The sequence below is a fragment of the Pseudoliparis swirei genome, chromosome 12 (assembly GCF_029220125.1).
Source record: "Pseudoliparis swirei isolate HS2019 ecotype Mariana Trench chromosome 12, NWPU_hadal_v1, whole genome shotgun sequence".
In the NCBI taxonomy this organism is placed as follows: domain Eukaryota; kingdom Metazoa; phylum Chordata; class Actinopteri; order Perciformes; family Liparidae; genus Pseudoliparis; species Pseudoliparis swirei.
The window spans coordinates 8,713,431-8,733,476 of NC_079399.1; the positions used below are offsets into that span (position 1 = coordinate 8,713,431).

The 20,046-nt window shown below is 42.8% G+C and overlaps 3 protein-coding genes across 5 annotated transcripts; all 3 read left to right on the top strand.

The window, feature by feature from the left end:
* Positions 1-1,345: 1,345 nt before the first annotated feature.
* fdft1 (farnesyl-diphosphate farnesyltransferase 1) lies at positions 1,346-8,184 on the top strand. Of its 2 annotated transcripts, XM_056428700.1 has the most exons (8): positions 1,346-1,547; positions 3,191-3,288; positions 4,141-4,324; positions 4,569-4,697; positions 5,163-5,354; positions 5,681-5,857; positions 6,691-6,843; positions 6,932-8,184. In XM_056428700.1, exons 1-8 carry the CDS (start codon positions 1,449-1,451, stop codon positions 7,154-7,156), a joined length of 1,257 nt encoding a protein of 418 aa, XP_056284675.1. In that variant the 5' UTR covers positions 1,346-1,448; the 3' UTR covers positions 7,157-8,184. The 2 variants fall into 2 exon arrangements, with proteins under 2 accessions (XP_056284675.1, XP_056284674.1); XM_056428699.1 differs by lacking the exon at positions 1,346-1,547 and having other exon boundaries at positions 1,556-3,288.
* A 1,153-nt stretch (positions 8,185-9,337) lies between these two features.
* LOC130203011 (cathepsin B-like) lies at positions 9,338-11,645 on the top strand. Its single transcript, XM_056428908.1, has 9 exons — positions 9,338-9,448; positions 9,585-9,670; positions 9,770-9,884; positions 9,989-10,104; positions 10,194-10,279; positions 10,372-10,515; positions 10,617-10,733; positions 11,193-11,321; positions 11,451-11,645. Exons 1-9 carry the CDS (start codon positions 9,338-9,340, stop codon positions 11,525-11,527), a joined length of 981 nt encoding a protein of 326 aa, XP_056284883.1. The 3' UTR covers positions 11,528-11,645.
* Positions 11,646-12,472: 827 nt separating this feature from the next.
* On the top strand, positions 12,473-18,748 carry abhd3 (abhydrolase domain containing 3, phospholipase). Of its 2 annotated transcripts, XM_056428350.1 has the most exons (9): positions 12,473-12,859; positions 13,921-14,081; positions 14,230-14,412; positions 14,824-14,869; positions 16,229-16,341; positions 16,498-16,671; positions 16,759-16,807; positions 16,887-17,052; positions 17,378-18,748. In XM_056428350.1, the coding sequence occupies exons 1-9, from the start codon at positions 12,740-12,742 to the stop codon at positions 17,581-17,583; spliced, it is 1,218 nt and encodes a 405-aa protein (XP_056284325.1). In that variant the 5' UTR covers positions 12,473-12,739; the 3' UTR covers positions 17,584-18,748. The 2 variants fall into 2 exon arrangements, with proteins under 2 accessions (XP_056284325.1, XP_056284326.1); XM_056428351.1 differs by lacking the exon at positions 12,473-12,859 and having other exon boundaries at positions 12,886-14,081.
* The last annotated feature ends 1,298 nt before the right edge of the window (positions 18,749-20,046 follow it).

Here is a 20,046-nt window from a genome sequence, read left to right on the forward strand (position 1 = left end):
ACTGTCATGGCTTACTGGGACACTGAGGGCCATCGTTAATGTAATTAGTTGCACCTGCGCTTATCACGGGTCAAAAGTCTGCTCTGAAATAGATCTGTTTCTCAGGGGTCTTTTCCCTGAGCAGAATGTATTTGGCTACTTATTAGTCGTGAACGAGTGTTTGGGTATCTAGAAAAGCATCCTGGTTCTCACTTTGTGTGTCCAATTTCATCAATTGGTTTCAAGTGACCCCAATAAATATTTTGTGCCGGGGATCACATCAGTGAGTTTAATTTTGTTTTGGATGGTAAAGTATACACTGTCCTTTTTATGCGGGTGTTTGCCTGCTACATGCTGTATTATTGTACAATTCCACATCAATATTTTAACTCAATAGAATTTTATTGGTGCGTAAGTGTGTATGTGCGTGTGGAATGGCAAATAAAAGAGAGAAGTTAAAGGGATATTAGGCTGGGTATGCTTTCCATGCTCAGACGGTGGAGTCGGGACATCTTCTTCTGATTGGTTGATCGGCTACTTGACAATGAATTTAACTTGGACTCAGCAGGCTATCATGAGCTAAAACACCTACTGAGGCCTCATTTGAACTCATTAAAATACATTTTACAGGCAATTCATCAACATCAAGTTTCATTTAATCTAAATGTTTTACAAATTATTGCAACTTCTAAAACTATTTGTGAATATTTTATCCTAATATACAATTCATATTTAATATTGTAGAGTATAACCTATAAATAATACTTATGTAATATTTATTTATGTTGTGTATCGTGGATGGTTATGATATATGTAATACTCTAGAGTACATTCTTTTTTTTAAAGTTACTGATACAAACAAAGCATATTCTATTGTATTTCTGCTTCTGAGATATTTAAATATCCCTCCATGGGATGCAAAAAGTGTATCTTATCATAATAATCTTCATTTCTATAGCTTTCTTTTTTCAAACAAGTATACATTGCCTCACAGTCAGACCGAATTGAATTAAATGATAAATATAGTCAAAACTAAACATATATACAAAGAAATAATGAACGTAATAAAATAAAGTTTAGAAAGACAAACTTATTTTAATTGTGTTTGAACCCACTGGTAAATCACAACTAACTGGTCCCATCAGTGCCATTATATAATTTGAATGAGCAGGTATGGTTTCCCTCGTGGTTGAAAAACAGACCAATCAGAAGCCGCGCACACTGACTGTCTGGTTAGGCGGGGCATCACACCAGACGCTTTGGTCGCTCATTGGATACCGAGCACTATGCCCATGGTTCACCAGCCAATCAGAAGCGTGAGTCGATCTGACGACTCGTCTGACTAGAAGCGGCATTCTCTCCATGGTGCTGCCGCTGCTCCATCTCAGCGACGCATTCATCTGATGGGAAACATCTCTCCAGGTTTACACATCAGTTTGTCAAAGTAACAGCTGATAACCTGAAGCAACATGGACATCCTGAAGTCACTGGGCCACCCGGAAGAGATATTCAACCTGTTTAAATTCAAAATGGGGGGTTGCAGAACCGTCATGCCAAAGTTGGACTATGTGAGTAAACCCTCCGTTTTAAAATATGTACCGAGAGTAAACCTGTCGGATGAGTAGGAAGACAACATGCACGATGTACACGTGGTTACATTTCCAGATGAGCTTCTCGGATCACGTAGCACAAAATAAAACCATAGACCATACTCCACTATTCTGTAGCGACACGGACATTAACATATGCCTTTTAAAAGTCAATCTGCACTGTAATAGATTAACCTCCATGGTTCTAACAGAGACAGCTAGTGGACTAATTAGATGTCTCACTCCAGTGTTGGCTGAGATGTACACAATATGATCATTGACTTGGGATTTACGTTACCTAATGAGTTTGGAGGATTCAACGGGGATGGATGATGTGCGCATGTTTCTCGGATAATCCCAATGTAGCCTACCTGAGAGAAGGGCTGCAGAGAATGCATCATAGTTTGACCAGTGAGTCTTTAGTAGGCCTTTATTTTATATTGTATTCTGTATATTATTGCAAAAATAAAGCTGACTCCATAACATGTATCCTATGTGTGGATTCACACCGTTTGATGACAGTAAAGCATTCTACCTGTTGTTATTTAGCCAAAGCATCCATAGTGTTCCACCTTTAACATTAGCGTCCCATAATCTGACAGGTCACATATTTTACCTCACCAACTGTCAGATGAAAGCAGTTTAAAAATGCAGTTATCTTGAGAAACACTGTGCTCTTATTTTGAAATTAAGGCAAAATGAGCCGAGAGTTGAAACCATGATCAGCATTCATATTATTGGCTTAGTGATGATCATGTGATTGCAGTGACGGAGTTAGGAAACAGCCCAGCATGCACTGGGGCAATACGTCACACTTTATTATGTTTTCCTGCATTATTACTGGTGTCATCGTGTGCACACGTACTGTTCAACAGTTAAATATTACCAGTGGTTACATAGCACATGCGATTTTAGGTGTTGTTAATTGCGTTAACACAATTGAGTTATGCAGTTAATATGTGGATTTAGTAATGTAGTGCCCAAAAGGTCGACATATAAGTGGAGGAACATTTCCAAATAACACGAACTTTGTCTGATAGAGTTCACGTGCTGATGAATGTCCAAAGGTTAGTCACCAAGAGGTGACATTTGGTAATGACATACGCAGATACACTACAAACTATTTTAAGAGTATTTTTTAAAACATTAACACATTCTGCTCTGCTATAGTATTGTAGAATTTCTTAAATTTCGCAGCCACATTTTCGAGCTAAAAGTAGATCATGAAATACGCAGCTGGTGTTGTTATGGCTGGAAGTGGGAGGAGCCACGTAATTATAAGAGCAGATCTACAAACGCTGTGTATAGACCCCCGCTAACTACGCAGCCGTGGAGTCGACATGTTCAGGGGCGTATTGTTATTTATATTATTATAGCTGCAGGGTCGGCCGTGCCGTCGGGTTGTTCGTATGGCCGGAGCTTGCTGCAAGTGTCCAGTCTCGCTGTCCGTGTTCAAGCGCTCTCTCGCGGTTGCACCGCGGGGCGGCGGGTCGGCTCCTCGGTCCCACCTGCTGGGCTGGAGGGTAGGGGAGCGGGGCCTGCAGGAGGTCGCCCGGCCCTCCAGCGCCCTCCGACCCGCAGGCTTTTACCGGCACACGGGCTTCCTCTGTCTCTCCTACCAGGAGTCCATGAGCGAGAGTCTGCGGACATGCTATCTGTACCTGAACCAGACTAGCCGGAGTTTTGCAGCTGTGATTCAGGCGCTGGACGGAGAGTTGAGGTGGGTACAACACCGAGCTGCACGGGGGGGGGGTCTGCGTGCATGGATCCATATGTTCTTTGGTGAAGGGCAGCACACGGGACGTTGGCTCTGCTACTTCACTTTTCTGCAAATACTCCAGTCGTCTACTTTGAACAGTTCATTCTTGGATTGGCTCCATTACACTAGAAAACAGTCAACAACAAAACGATGGCATGTCCTGTGGAGAGGCAATAATGTCTGGTAGCAACACATAAAGATAAATGATCAATAGCCATTAGCATGACGGACCTATGCCATTGAAGGGACTTGAGGAATATGCAAGTAACAATTAAAATGCACATCAGTATGGACATCTTCACTATTTTACCTGAACGGTTCTATGTAGTTATTGATGGCATATTATACAGTGATATATGTCACTTAGGGCTGCAATCAATATCTATTGATATCTTTGATCAGAGTAAGAGTAGATGCATGCATATTTAGAGGCCAAGATGTTATCTTCAAATTGCTTTCACCTAATCAACAGTTAAAACAGCCCAAAGTTAATTTGACAGTGATATGAAACAGACTAAAGCAGCAGGTTGGATAATCTGGAACCAACACAAGTTTGGGATTATTGCTTCATCGATGACTTAAATGATGACTTGTAAATGTCACTCATGAAAAATACATTATTTTACTTTAGAAGGAGATTGAATGTGTCAATAGCTTAAAGTAACATTACACAAACGGACATCTTGAGATCAAAGACTCAACAGATCTTTGATGACCTGCTTGACGCGTGTGTTATTTGCGTTTTCCCTTTAATTACTTACAGGGCAGCTTTTCAGTCACAAAGTAAATATGTTTCCCGTCTTTTTGATCCAGACATGCGGTCTGTATTTTCTACCTGGTGCTGCGGGCGCTGGACACGGTGGAGGACGACATGACGATCCCTCTGGACAAGAAGGTTCCCATGCTGAATGACTTCCACACCTTCCTGTACCAGAAGGAGTGGCGCTTCACCGAGAGCCAGGAGAAAGACCGGCAGGTTCTGGCTGATTTCCCCACGGTGAGTAGCGCAGCATGGTGGCACGAAGAAAAGAAATGTAGCCTAATTTACACACTCATTCTCCTTTTTTAAATAACAGATTTACAGACCAAATTACTGCTGACTGATTAATTTTCAGAATGAAATCAATTAGTTACAGTTGCTGTGATGGCATGTGAAGAAATGTCTCAAGCGCAATCTTTGTCTCAGATTAATAGCTGTGATAAATCAGTAACTATGATCTTCATGTGCACTTGCAACCCAGATATCAGTGGAGTTCAGAAACCTCGCTCAGGAATACAGAGACGTCATCTCCGATATCTGCCACCGTATGGGAGTCGGAATGGCCGAATTCCTTGAAAAGAAAGTGGGCTCCATGAAGGAGTGGGACCTGGTAAGTGTTAACCTTGTTTTAAGATAACAGCAACACATGTTCGACACACTCCAGGAGTATAGCAGGGACATACAAGAAGAAGTACACAACTTAACAACACACAGGGTTCTCTCTGTGTTTACGTTGACCTTGAGATGACCAGGCTGGCACTATTGCATGCGATGGGATGTCTTTTTGTTTTGGGAGGACAATATTTTGTTATTGACATCAATCCCTGCAGCCTATTTGTACTTATTAATGTATTTTCAGTAATTCTGAGAACTTAATTTTGATCAAGCATTGCCACACACTATATAAAACTTCCTAAAGACAACAACAAAATCAACCATAACTCTGCCGATGTTGTATAGACGTTTAATTAGCACCTCTGGTTACTACAGTAACCGTGTGTGCGTTCTGTCACCCGTCCATGCCGTGATGGTACAAACTGGCGCCACGTGGCCCGGTCTCATTCTCTCTGTGCAGTATTGCCATTTCGTGGCGGGGCTGGTCGGCATCGGGCTGTCTCAGCTGTTCTCTGCGTCCCAGCTGGAAGACCCCGAGGTGGGGCGCGACACCGAGCTGGCCAACTCCATGGGCATCTTCCTCCAGAAGACGAACATCATCCGAGACTACTTCGAGGACACGCAAGTGGGACGCGCCTTCTGGCCAGAAGAGGTGAGACCGTGTTCCTCTGTGCCGTTAACCCCGGAAGAAAAGGCTTCCGAATATTTGTCTGTGTTTTTAATTTCCATTGTGCTTTATTATAAACCTCCGATGCACTTTAAAAAAAAATATTCTGGGCATATTGAAGCAGCGGGGGTGCACTGGAAAGTGAACTCACACACATGTGTCTCTCGTAAAGCTCAGTAGATAGTGTCTCTTAAGCAAATGAGAATATATAAAAAAACATGACTTCTTTGCTTGGAGGTTTGCTGAATATTGATTAATACGCAGAGAACCTTTATGTACTGTGTTAATCATTGTGTGTTGACCCCGTGCAGGCCTGGAGTCAGTTTGCAGGTCGTCTGGAGGACTTGGCCGAGCCGGAGAAGCTGCAGTTGGCTCTGTCCTGTCTCAACCTGCTGGTCACTGATGCTCTGCGACACGTCCCGGACGTCATCGCCTACCTGTCCCGCCTGCGCAACCAGAGCATCTTCAATTTCTGTGCCATTCCGCAGGTAAACCGATCCGTTACCGGCTTCCGACAACGCAGGGATTTTGATTTGTACGACCGAATAGTTATACGGCATATTAGCGTGCTGTTTTTATCCTCCCAATAGTTCCGTTTTCAGATACAGTGAGTATGGAAAGTATTCAGACCCCTTTACAATGTTCACTCTTTGTTTCATTGCAGCCATTTGCTAAAATCTAAAAAGTTCATTTTATTTCTCATTAATGTACACTTGGCACCCCATCTTGACACAAAAAAACAAATGTAGAATTTTGTGCACATTTATTAAAAAACAAAAACTGAAATATCACATGGTCATAAGTATAACAAGATGAAACTAAGATTAATGCAAATAATAATTGAGGGAAGAGAAGAGGGGAAGGAATACAATTCATGACATAAATATGAATTCATTACTTCAAACATTAATCGGATAAAGAAACAGTTTTGATAGATGCATGCAGTGTCTTGTGTGCTAAACTAGAGGATCTTTAGAAATGTTGTCATATATCTCACCCGTTTCCCCATCTTTCCTCAAAGATATGAATTAATGGTTATTCTTTTCTATTCTATATTTTTCTTTTTCAAAATCCTTTATTTCTGAAGTAATTACATCATCAATTCCTTGTGATTTGTTAGATTTTTTTCTATCCACATTACTAGGAATACGTGGGAATGTTTCTTTATGTCTTCTGTGACTTTCCCCAAGTAGTAAAATTAGTGTTTTTTTATTGAAAGAATTACCACAAATATTTGACAGTTCTCTCTGACAGTCAATTTAGTTACATTTCTTTCCTTCAGTTCTTCCAGTTAACTACATGTTATACCTTTCCTGACCAGGTGATGGCGATAGCTACACTGTCGTCGTGCTACAACAACCCCATGTTGTTCCAGGGGGTGGTGAAGATAAGGAAGGGACAGGCTGTCACGCTCATGATGGAAGCCACCAGCATGAGCGCCGTGCAGACCATCATCTCCCAGTACAGCCAGGAGGTGGGTGTGTTTTTGTTGCTGGTCACCGTCCCATCTCCACCACGTTGGAGCACTTTGACCCAAACGGCGTTGCTCTCCCTCTCTGCAGATCTTCCAGAAGGTCTCTCAGACGGATCCGTCGCGGGATAAGACCCTGCACATCCTGGCTCTAATCAAAGAGAAGTCCACCCTGTCGCAGTCCAGCCTCCCCTCCAGGACCCACCACCTGTCGCTCATGTACCTGTCTGCCGCCATGCTGCTCGCCGCTCTCAGCTGGCAGTACCTCAGCACCACCACAGCACAGCCACAGGGCACGGGCGACATGCAGGGGTAGTGACCCCCGTTGGCCCTCACCTTTCCTGGGGCCCACAGACTCAGAAGGCCTCGTGGCCCACTCTGGAGGTCTGGTTCGCCTCTGACTGAATTTCTTCTTCCACTTTTTCCCTCTTCATTACGGCCGTCACAGAAACATGGACGTATTTATTTGCAGGGCTGCACAATATGAGGGAAATATGTGATAACGTTGTGTATCGTAAAGAAGATATTACTTGCGATAAAACAACAGATATCAAAGTTACTCAGTTTAGCGGCTCCGCTGCTTTCCAAATAAGGGGAAATTATTAATAAATAAAAAAATGTATTTTACAAATTAACACTGAACTGTCGAGTTCTCTCTTTCAACTAGCTCAAAACAATCCAATGATGCAATATCAGTCTTTTTAGATATAATATTGTGCAGCCTTACGAAGGAGGTGTTCTGGGGGCAGCAGGTACATCCTACTAGTCCATCCTGCATCGGCGTAAATAATTTACACAGTGATCTGTGGTTATTTTCACCAGCATAAATAGCACATGGAAACAATTCAGGGCGTTTTGTTTGCTGTTTGCTGTTTATGTTGATTGTGTGTTGTTTTTTTGTTACGTTTTGCCCCTTTTGAGTAAAATTATACATGTTTGACCATTTCAAGACACGTGGGGAAATGGACAGTACATGACCGTTTTAGGATTTATTTTGGGGAACACGATCAGCAAATTTAGATTTTGTTTGAATTGTTTAATGTTTATTCTTTCTGTTTCCTCTCGATGTCCTTTTTGAAATGGGAGAAAAGAACAATGCAATTCCAAAGTAGTTTTGACATGAACTGTTTGAATGAGAGCGAATGTCATTTCGGGTACATTTGATGTCTGAAATAAATGCATATTGAGATGGCTAGTTAAAGTGACCTTAATGAACGCAGCTTTGGTGAGTGGAACGGCTCGCACACGGTAACCTTCTACTGAACCTCAGGAGAGCTACACACATTGCTATGTAATGTGTCATTTTGATTTGTACATATTTTAACAAATAAAGAGGTGAAAGTATCTAAACTGTCTGAATGTGTCATTCTTTGGTTTACAGCTTGTTAAATATTAAATTAAACAAATTCGAATTATTGTTGGGTTAAACTTGGCTAATGATTTTATAGATTCTAGAGTGTAAAATCATATTTTGTTTACATTTTACAGCACGTTTTCAAGGTTTATATATTGCACCGCTCTTCGTTAGTGTTATTTCTACACATGAGGAGCCCCTATGAGAACTCATAGGGGCATCAAAATAAACCTTATAAAAACATTCAAACTTATTTTTATCAAGTTCATGAAAATTCTCAGTTACAAATGTTCTCTTTTAATGTTTAAATTTCAGATCACCTGTCAACCTTTGGAAGGACACTTGTGAGGTCACATGAGACGTTGCCTGACGATGCATTCATTTACCTGACATGTGATTCTATAACTCGCTTCTTATAAAAAGGAAGTAAGGACGTGTATTTTGTTCAGTAAGAGAAAAGATTTGCTCAGAAGAAAGTCCATCGAATCTGCAGGTAAAAGTTAAGACTTAGATTTGGAGATTTTGTTTGTTTTTGTTTTCGGGGGTAATTAAGAATTACATTTATACATTCAATGATATTTGGTTTTAAATGTTTTATATTTGAGATGATTGTCAATAAGAAACAAGTTGATTGTGTTATTAGATGAACACATAGTCTATAGATTCAGCTGTTATTGTGCTGATAGTTTTATAAATAAAGGTATTTGGTCACTTGATTCTTGAACTGATTTTACCTCTAAACATCTGTTGTGATTTAAGTCCAAACAAACACAAATGCACATTAAGCCATCGAAAATATAACAATACCATCATTTTGAATTGGTTTAAAAGTGTAACTAATATGACTTGAAAAAGTATAAAGTTAAACCGTAACAAATAAATACATTACCTACAACTATCTTGTGTCCTCTAGTTGCGTTATACTTGAGTACGTTATACAACTCGGTCCAACTCATAATTACATCACTTCGATGACAAAAGAAATCTCAAACAATTTCCATATTTCGAGAAGAAGAAAAAGAACCCGCTCCAGTGTGACCTAAATGTTTTACGGCCACTGCCTTGTGATGCTCATGCTGCAACGCCTCATAAAACAGAAACCTCTCCCTCCTGAGCAGCAGTGGACATCCAGCTGATGTCAGGATGCGTCCGCTGGCTCTCCTCTGTGTGCTGGTGACGGTCTCCGTCTCCCTGGCTCGGCCTCAACTCACCGATCTGGTCGAGCTCATCAACAAGGCCAACACCACCTGGACGGTGAGTACGTTCGGAGCATTTCTGGTGGCTATATCTGTGCGGCACGTGGCCACCTGAGGACACCTGCTGTCACAGCCTGTGGGCATGAATGCTGTGATCTCTGAGATCTTTCATCTGAACTCCACTGCTCCACCAGGCCGGCCAGAACTTCTACAACATCGATATCAGCTATGTGAAGGGACTGTGTGGGACAATACTGAATGGACCCAAGCTGCCAGAGGTGTAAGTTGAACCATGTGTGTGTGTGTGTGTGTGTACTCTCTCACACGCCCAAACAGGTGACAGTCAGCAGGCTCCTCTTATCGTCCTCTCCTGTTCAAGGGTTCACAGTACAGAGGGCATAAAGCTTCCTGCCAGCTTCGACGCGCGTCAGCAGTGGCCCAACTGTCCCACCATCCAACAGATCCGAGACCAGGGATCATGTGGCTCCTGCTGGGTGAGATGGACCGACAAGAAGACCCAACCGTGGTCGATCAGTTGCTCCTTTGAGGGAAACCAGTAGATGTCTTAAACCGGTGTTTACCTTTGATCGACACACAGGCCTTTGGGGCGGCGGAGGCGATATCCGACAGGTTATGTATCCACACCAGGGGTAAGATCTCTTTGGAGATCTCTGCTGAAGATCTACTGTCCTGCTGTGATGAATGCGGCATGGGGTGAGTATTTGAGTCGCACACAGAGTGCATTCCAGCTCTTTTCAGAGGACGTTGCACAACATGGTGTTTTTAATTGTGGTATTTTGCAGCTGTTTAGGTGGCTATCCCTCTGCTGCTTGGGAGTTCTGGGCAAAGAGAGGGCTGGTGACAGGAGGCCTGTATGCCTCCAAAGTCGGTAGGTGTGAACTGAGATTGGTTTTACACCCATTTCCAGGAAGTATTAAAAGGAAGTAACGTCCGAGCTGAAACGATGGTCGTGTTTGACAGGCTGCCGACCCTACAGCATCGCTGCCTGTGAGCATCACGTGAATGGGACTCGTCCTCCGTGTCAGGGTGAAGGGGACACTCCTAAGTGTGAAGAGCAGTGTATTGATGGATACTCGCCGTCCTATCCGAAGGACAAACACTTTGGTACACACCTCCAAAATGATCCAGTTATTCTTATTCCTCCCCCCCCCCTAATGTAGCTTCTCTGTCACACATCATTCTGTTTCCTGTCTCTCCCTCTTCAGGTAAACGCTCATACAGCGTCCCGTCCAAGCAGGAGCAGATCATGACCGAGCTGTACAAGAACGGGCCTGTGGAGGCCGCGTTCTCTGTGTATGCAGATTTTCTGCTGTACAAGACTGGTGAGGCGGGTTTGACTTTGTCTCCCCAATAGCCACTACTCTGAAACTGTTTACTGTAAAGCACAGAAACCTCCCGTCAAAACATTGCCGCATGCCGGGAGGCAGTAAATTGTTTTACTTTACTACCATTTCAATTCAAGCTTCAAACCTTCATCAACCTGCTTTATTTGTGTATTTTATGCTTTGCATCATTATGCCGTCCATATTTGCTTGTTTATCTTCCAAATTGAATCCTATAGCGGTTCCCAACTGTTTTGGCTCACAAGCCCTTCAAATTAGTATTCTTTATACAGCAAAATAAAATAAGTAAGAAAATGTGTGTTACTGCTAAATATAAAAGTAGTGTGTTTTTGGCAGGTTGATTAGAATTGTAGTATTCCTTAAAGATGTTAAAATGAGGAAAATCACTACTGTTGTCCTTTAAGGCCTGTGTTTTTGCACTCAATGCTACTCTGCTAGGTGTGTACCAGCATCTGAAAGGTGACATGCTGGGCGGTCATGCCATCAAGATCCTCGGTTGGGGGGAGGAGGATGGGACGCCCTACTGGCTGGCTGCAAACTCCTGGAACGGTGACTGGGGAGATAAAGGTGCGATACAACAAGGGGTTGGGATGTCATGTTTCTTAGTCATTTATTCGTTATGTTACACATCACTTTTGCAATGAGGGATGTGGTTAAGACGTTTGTAGTCATGTTTTGTGTATCTTCTCATTTCAGGTTTCTTCAAGATCAAGCGTGGAAATGACGAGTGTGGTATTGAGTCAGAGGTGGTGGCAGGAATCCCACACAACTAGATTAAATCAAGAACGATACAAATGAACTCCTTATTTTGTAAGATACTTGCTTATTGCATTTTAATCAAAATAGGAAGCGATTTCATGTAATCAACAGGGAATAAATTGTGAAACAAGACCTTTGTGCTTGCTTTATTGTTGTAGATACATCACCAGTTTACCTCCAGTTTTAATAAAACCAGGTTAGACTATCTAAAAGGGTATAAATGTGACTTTTTGAATGAGCCAGTATCTGAAGTTAATATTTGCATGGACTTTCGTCATTGAGAGTTTTTTTTCTTTCCTACAAAGCTTGGACATGTAAGGAAGAGCTCTCACTCTATTCGTAAACCGGAATACCATGTTCTGTGAGATAATTAGTTTGCAATAATTGTGTTTGAATGTACATCATGTAAACAGGCATCAGCCTAAATAATACATGTATTAAAACTATACGTTGACACAAGGCCTCTACAAGACATATATTCATTATATTTCCAAACACATTTGTTATTAATGCAATTACTACAAATAAGCTGCCACTTCTGTAGGTTCCCGTAGGATCTGAGCAAAGAGATTTAACAATGAGCTTAGCCCCTCGCATTCATCTAGGACTCTTCAAATCAAACTGATGGGAATTAAATGGTGGTCTAATTTATTTGAATAGACATTGACTAACATTCATTTGGTTATTTAAAAAAAACATGTAACCTCTTTGGTATAATGAGCATGGGCTATAACAATACAACCTATGCATTTAAAATTGTTAAAAGTGAGACCAAATGTGGCCAACCGTTAAATAACGAAGGAGGAGAACTTCCATAAGTCACGTTTGTTTATACCCTAGCTCGGACAACACGAGCGGAGGCGGCCCTTGAGAACCGAGGCGTCGCTTTGAACATACGATCTTCGGTCGAGGTCCTCGAGAACCCGGAAGCGGCAGCTTTCTGGAGGAAACACTGTTGTATAAAATACGCCTGCAGGCGGACACCGGCTATTTTGACGTCACTATCAGAAGCGATGGGACGCCTCGGAGAAAAAGGAGCGACCGTTCCTCACCTTTAACGTGAACTTGTGGTGATGAAGGCAGGTTGTCAGATATTACTGGAACTGACGAGTCACGTCCTTTTGTATCTGGCCCGTTGTGTCGGCTAACGAGTCGCTTGACCGTTAAGTACCGTCAGCTAGCCGGTTAGCTTCCTTCTGGGGCTGACTGACACATAGACAGCAGCAATGTTTTTATCCCATTCGGAGCTCTGGAGAACATACTGGGACTGTGTTTCCAGGCCTTACACGATGGTCATCTGCTCCCTCACGGCCGCACTGTACTATCTGTGGGGCCGCAAGTGTCAGGTCAGTCACTGCGGTAAAGGTGAGCGGTTCCGCTGCATTGACCGCTCTTATGCACCTTATCTCTTCTACTTGCGCTCTATCTTTCCTGATTTTTTTTCTCCTCTTCTCGTTTATTTCATTGATCTTTTTTGTTTCTCTAAAGTTTTATTGTATTTTATTTGTTAAATATATCTGTTTTATATGCTATTTGACATTAGAAATGAGTTCCTGAGTCATTTGTAGGGTTTACAAATAAAGCGTCATCCCGTTAATTAATGCTTAATAACATAATTGAAGATAGTTGCCATCAGATATTAAATATATATTTAGCCTTGAGCACAACTAATTCTTTTGAAGCGTCATGGTTCATGTGCAGGTCATAAACCTCTCACAGGAGGAGGCATAACTGCTGACAGCCACTAAACACACGTCATACACACTTCCACGTGTCAATGGAGATTAAATAAAGTGTTATGTTATTTACCAATATAGATTGACCTGCTTTTAAATTAGTCAAGTGTTTCGGTTGGTCTACAAAATATATATATATATATATATATATTAAACACTTTAGAAAAAAATGATTGCATTTTCAAAAGGCGATGGTTTAAAATAATAGCTGTCTAAAAATCCAATATTGTATAGTATTTACAGTTATATAAAACTGAGAAACAGCATATCAAGTACCTGCAAATGTTTGTTATTGTAATTTTACACATGACTTTAACATGTATTCAACTTCCAGCCTTTAATTATTCCTAACTACTCAATGAGTTTAATATTATATAATACTCATGTTGTATGCTATGGTCCAAAGGTTAAGTTAACCAATACATAATAGGATGAAAGTGTGCGTGATAATTGTGTTTTTATACAATATAGGTGGTTTCATATTGAGTTGTGCTCCTCAGGTTTAGTAGACACTGTCCTGCTCACCACACCACGTGAACACACACACATGCACCGTGCTTTGAAGCCTCATTCCGCTCATACTGTCCATGTTTCACCGTCCGTCACCAGTACAAACGTCTAGAAACCTGTGTGTTTTTTTTGCCCCTTCATTTGGATTCTTGTCCTCTCAGACACCGGCCCTTGTCTCTAGCACGCCTTTCAGCGCATTCCTCCACAAGCACTGTCCTGTGGTGGCTGAGCGCTTCAGTCCCACTCCGTGGTGCTGGGGAGGCCGACTGCAAACACTGGTCTGTGCCGTCCTCAAGTCCAGACCCCCCGTCACTTATCGCAAGTAGGATGAACCTCCTCAACGAGTTCCCTTTGTTCTGTTCCTTTTGCTGATGTGTACGCAGTCATCCTGTTATCTTTCTACAGTCTCTCTATATGTGTTAGAGTAATTAGGTTGATGTGTTTTTAATTATCCTCCCTTCATCCATTAGTGAGCTGATCAGTACGGTTGATGGGGGTCAGATTTCTTTGGACTGGATGGACAATAAAGATAGTGTGACCTACCCAGAGTCCTCTACGCGGCCCACAGTGCTGATCCTCCCAGGCCTGACAGGCAACAGCAGGCAGTCCTATGTGCTCCATGCCCTGAACCAGGCCGCCCGCCGCGGCTACAGGTCTGCTGTGCTCCTCACCCCTCTATAATGATTCAGTTATTTATCTGTGTGACGGTGAAAAGTAAACAACCGAAACCGTATGGGGTCAGATCAGTCTCAATAACTGCAAATGCACACAGAGAGACTCACAAATGCAAACACACAGATTCACAAAATGCGCACGGAAGAATTCACAAATATATTTGATGCACACAGAACAATTTTACAAATATATTCCAATGCACACACACATACATTACGATTTGTTTGTTTTTCGATCGCACTGCATTTGTTTGTGGATCGCTACGCATTTGTGCACGTTTTTTTTTCTCATTTTCAACACAAAGGTTTGATTTTAAAAACAAAAAATGCACTGAATTCAATGTCCAGTTGCTGCTGTGGATGTGATCATAGACCTCCTTTTTCCCCCAGATGTGTAGTTTTCAACAACAGAGGACTTGGAGGGGAAGAGTTGTTGGTGAGTGTAATTATTACCCAATGAACTGCAGCCAAGCCACTTTTAATTCGGCTGCTATATGCAACACTTTTTTGATGAACTAGAAGAGTGCACTCCGAGTGCAGATCTATACCATGTGTGTCTGCAGTGACCACTGCTGTAATATGTGATTGGATATTTACAAACCACAATTTTTACAAAGCAGTTGCTGATCATCTGTGGCTCCACTGGCTGGTTAAGAGTTGTGAGCTGTCAGCAATGACAATAGAAAACAGTTAATAAAATATGTTCTCAATAAAATCTGTTTAAAAAAAAGGGTAAATCACTACAACCATGAGTATTAGGCTAATGAGCCCAGCAGTATGCGAGATTAGCAACAGATGGACAAACAGACAACCTCATACATAATCTCCTGGCGGAAATAATAAACCTGGATATTTCTTCTGGTTCAGAACATCCCAAAAAGACCAAAAGGTAGCTGTAGAGGGCCCGACTCTTCCCACTGTAAGTCTTAAGCCACTAGGGGGCGAACATGTTAGGACGTGTGTGTTCTGCCACAAACAAATGCACTGTCCAATGCGCTTTATCTTTTTCAAAGGTTTTAAATTAATCCTTTCTCCGTGACACCGTAGCATAACATTAGCAACGTCCAATACAATTGCTTTACATGACACGTTTGCGTACAGCACAACAGGATCCTGATGACACGACCACGGTGATGGTCAAAAACTGTTTACTTCAGCAGGCTCTCCCCATAAAGGCCGTTTAATGTTCCCGTGCCACCCTGTGGTCAAATGTAGGAACTGAATGTTCCAGTTCACCCAGTGTTTCCATCACAGATGGCAGAAAGCAACTCGTGTGGGTGTGTGTGTGTGGGTGTGTGTGTGTGTGTGTGTGTGTGTGTGTGTGTGTGTGTGTGTGTGTGTGTGTGTGTGTGTGTGTGTGTGTGTGTGTGTGTGTGTGTGTGTGTGTGTGTGTGTGTGTGTGTGTGTGTGTGTGTGTGTGTGTGTGTGTGTGTGTGTGTGTGATGTATATGGTTCTCTGAAATATTTTTTTTCGGGAAATTATAGGTTAGGGCACTTATAAGCTTGATAGCTTCAGCCTTGACCCTTTCGGTCAGCCACTTTATTCTTTTGCTGAATTTTGATTTTTGTATATTTTGCTGATCAAACTAAACTAAACAACAACAACACACTGATCCAACGCCTCATGTAGGTTCTTCTGTGCCATAGATCTCCATTGATGAAAAGTTTCGAGAGACCAACTAAGGCAATGATGGTTTTGGTAGTTTCACTTGATTCTTTGGAGCCGTTCTCACACAAAATCTGTCACTTGAACGCAGCACCGTATGACGCTCCTCTATCCCTCTGCTCGCTTCAGACGCCTGTCACCTTCTGTGCAGCCAATACCTCCGACCTGGAGCATGTGGTGCAGCACATTAAAGGACTTTACCCATCTGCCCCTGTGCTTGGTGTCGGTATGTCTTTGGGAGGGTGAGTCGCTGCACGGTGTGATTGTTTCCGACGGCTTGCATTTCTCTGATGGAAGTGATTCGATGGTGACATTTAATCTATCTTTGTTTCCTCTCTGCTTTTTGTCAAATTGCAGTCGTCTTTTCCTGTAATTCTCTCTCCTGTCACCCCGTGCAGCATGTTGTTATTAAACTATCTGGGCCGGAAGCGCACAGAGTCCGGGATGGTGGCGGGTTTCACCATCTCAGTCCCTTGGAATGCGCTGAAGTCGGCTGCCGCGATGGAAGAACCACTCAATTGGCTGCTCTTCAACAGATACCTCACCGCCGGCCTGCGTAATGCTGTCAGCAGGTCGGAGAAGTTTCATTTTCATAAATTCCTGTAGTTTACATTTTTTTGTTGTTGACTCGGTTGGCAAAAAAAACCTGGTTCTCACAGGCACAGGAAGGTTCTGGAGAAAGTGGTGGACATCAACTTTGTCTTGAAGGTATGGTCCGTCCTTTACGTTTCCTTTTCTATCGAAGTTTCCTTTTCCCTCTCGTTTAATGTCTTCCCCTCTCTTCCAGGCGCAGACGATCCGCGAGTTCGACGAACGCTTCACCTCATTGATGTTTGGCTATAAATCTTGCTCGGACTATTATTTCGATGCCAGCCCAGACAATAAACTGCATAACACGGCAGTTCCCATCTTGTGTCTCAACGCGGCCGATGACCCCTTCTCCCCCCAACACGGTGAGTGGACAACAGGAGGAGACGCTCACGGCTTCTGATGGAGCGTCTCACGTGTGGCGGTGTTTTGGTTTTATTTCTAGTGATCACTTCTGTGAAGAGAGAGAGAGAGAGAGAGAGAGAGAGAGAGAGAGAGAGAGAGAGAGAGAGAGAGAGAGAGAGAGAGAGAGAGAGAGAGAGAGAGAGAGAGAGAGAGAGAGAGAGAGAGAGAGAGAGAGAGAGAGAGAGAGAGAGAGAGAGAGAGAGAGAGAGAGAGAGACTTTTATTACATTTCTGACAAGCCCAGCTCACTGAATCTTTCCCCCTTCATCCCCTGCTCGACTCCCAGCCTTCCCGCTGACCACGATCCAGAGCCTGCCCAACGTGGCTCTGTTGTCGCCGGCCCACGGCGGACACATCGCCTTCCTGCAGGGTCTGTTTCCCCGGGGCGCGAGCTTCATGGAGAGCCTGTTCGGCCAGTTCGTCCAGGCCGCCTTCGAACACCCTCAGGACATCAGGGAAGCCTGCGGGATTAAGGAGGAGCAAAGGAGCTGATCGTCTTCCTCCCCATCACCGAGAAGAGGATGAAGTCCGTGGCATCACAGCAGTAGGAAAGCTATTCACGAGAAGATCTATCGCTCAGCATGTCAGCGTCACACCGCGGACACGTCGGGTCTCCTCGACGTGCACCGAGAGCGACCGACCGACACGGGCAATCATGTGACCTCACTGCAGCTATGCTATCTACCTCTTTTTAAAAAAGTGCACAACTCAGTCAATCAATGCATAATATTGCATCAACACACACAAAAAATTATGCATATATTCGTTAAAAGAAGGAGAAAAAAAAGTCGATTAAGACTCTAAATTGATTTTATTCCCGTTTTATTTCCCCCACGCCGTCCCAACGTGACTCGGAGCACTTGTAGTGTGTGTTGAAACCAAAACGCACAATTATTTGAAGGAAATGAGTGCTGTAAGTTTAAATACTATTTGAAAATGTGATTTTAAATAGACATGAACTGAATGTGAGAGTAACACAGTTATTCAGACGTGACGTTTGTTTTGGCTCATGAGTCACTTTGTTTTTTAGCGAGACGCGTCTTCCTTGAAGTGTGAAACATTCGTCAACAGATGACCCCCCTGCATGCTTCACATGCGCTCCGTTCCTAAAGGTCCACCGCATCTTGAGGTAATATCTAGCCCAAATCTAGCTATTTTGTAGTTAGAGGTTTTTATTTGTTTTGTAATTGAATCACCAATTTCTTCCCGGTTGGTGTGTGAACTGAATGTCTTTTCGAATTAGTCGAGAGGGTTTTTTAATACACTGATTAAACCGACTCGTCGTTTTATAATGCAAATAGCGGAGGGATTTAGGATTTATGTCATTATTATTACTAGAAGCTACAGTTGTTGTACTCTGAAAATGAAATATGAAGATTATATAGCAGCAAATGTTGCTAGTTGTCGGCATATTGAGATGTTTTGCTCATCAGCACTTTGAAGATATTAACCACTTTTACTTGCCTTTAATTGATGTGTATATTTGTTGTTTTCCCCGTTCTGAGCTGTAACCACAATCACAAAGTGTGTGTGTGTGTGTGTGTGGTATCCCTTATGATTGTCACCCTTCACCAGAAATAACTTTGGGCATTATTAACAATATATTAGTTTTTTTGTGAATTACACTTGAATTAAAGAATGATGATGATAATAGCAATTTCGATCTCAATTTTTCATTTAACACCTGGAAGTGATCGGAAGATGAAGAAGTCTTTAAAACTCGGTCTCACAAATGGCTGTCATGGCAACAGCAGCAACACCTGATCCAAATATGGCGTTCCTCACACAAATGGTCTTATCACGAACATCCACTGCAAGTCACCGAGTTCCCTCATGTTCCACGGCTGAAATCCAAGAAGCTGTTTATCTCTGATCGGTGGAGTCGTCGTTTATTAACTAGTCAGAGTATCAATAATTAACTGTGAACAATAAAGGCAACACCCTCTGTCCCAATGCTAACCCTTCCTCCTCATTTGGGTTAATTTAATGACGCCTGGAAAACATCCAGGAATGAACTGTGGGAAAACCTAATGAAGGAGAATCACTGTGATTATATTTTTAAGAAGAGATTGTCTTTGAAACACCGTGGAACTTTTTTTCTCGGTTAATAAAATATGAAGGTTGAAGAATTCCCATCGCCCCCCTTTCTGTCATCGTTTACTCATTTGCCTTCTTCGTTGGCAGGAAATGATCCAAATGTCACACAAATCAGAAATCATGAGTTCTATTTGATTGAAATCCCGCTTTAAAAAAAATCTGGTTCAATCGTGCTTCTTAGCAGCTGCACATGAGGATTTCTATCACACCCCAAATTCAGCTTTTTTCCAGTCCATCCTCCTCCTCTTCCACTTCCTCCTGCCTGTGTGCCTCTCTCTCTACCTGGTGTGATGGGAGGAGCCTCAGGTTATCGTTAATGATTCAACGCCAGAGCTGCTGAGATTGACAGATAGGCAACTAGGAGGAAAGATTGAGGGTGAGACAAAGAGAGAGAGAGAGAGAGACAAAGATAAGTAAAAATAGTAAAAGCTGAAGAGAAGACATGGCGATGCAAGCTGAGAGCATGTGCAGCGGCAGGAGATGAAGTGGTTCTAGAGCGGTGGCACACAGGTGTGTCAGGTGGTCAAGCAGCTCTCAGGTGTTGGACCAACAGCGAATACTTCTGGACTGGCTCTTGTGAGGCGTTCAGGGTCATTATTTGGCTCCTATGATATATGCGGCCTTTACAGGCTGGACAGACATTCATCTCCTCTCCTGATCCACACTCAGCCTGCAGGTGAGTGCGTCTCCATGTCACTTGGGATTTTGAGAGTCGGACGTCACGGTGCCGAGAGAGGACGTCTCTGTGTGTTTAAAGGCCAACCTTCTCCCTCCGCAGGCTTGTAAACAGCTAAATCAACCCTTCTTTTTATGGCCTTCCCCATCGAGGCGATGCAGTCGTTGCCTAATAAGTAAAAG

Excerpts from the sequence above, each read along its gene's own strand:
- fdft1 (XM_056428699.1), top strand. The coding sequence starts at position 2,978 with ATGGCCGGAGCTTGCTGCAAGTGTCCAGTCTCGCTGTCCGTGTTCAAG. Across the intron at positions 4,698-5,162 it reads CCATGAAGGAGTGGGACCTG|TATTGCCATTTCGTGGCGGG; the intron begins GTAAGTGTTAAC and ends CTCTCTGTGCAG. Across the intron at positions 5,858-6,690 it reads ATTTCTGTGCCATTCCGCAG|GTGATGGCGATAGCTACACT; the intron begins GTAAACCGATCC and ends TTTCCTGACCAG.
- LOC130203011 (XM_056428908.1), top strand. The coding sequence starts at position 9,338 with ATGCGTCCGCTGGCTCTCCTCTGTGTGCTGGTGACGGTCTCCGTCTCC. Across the intron at positions 9,671-9,769 it reads GGACCCAAGCTGCCAGAGGT|GGTTCACAGTACAGAGGGCA; the intron begins GTAAGTTGAACC and ends CTCCTGTTCAAG. Across the intron at positions 10,280-10,371 it reads CCTGTATGCCTCCAAAGTCG|GCTGCCGACCCTACAGCATC; the intron begins GTAGGTGTGAAC and ends CGTGTTTGACAG.
- abhd3 (XM_056428350.1), top strand. The coding sequence starts at position 12,740 with ATGTTTTTATCCCATTCGGAGCTCTGGAGAACATACTGGGACTGTGTT. Across the intron at positions 12,860-13,920 it reads TGTGGGGCCGCAAGTGTCAG|ACACCGGCCCTTGTCTCTAG; the intron begins GTCAGTCACTGC and ends TTGTCCTCTCAG. Across the intron at positions 14,413-14,823 it reads GCCGCCCGCCGCGGCTACAG|ATGTGTAGTTTTCAACAACA; the intron begins GTCTGCTGTGCT and ends TTTTTCCCCCAG.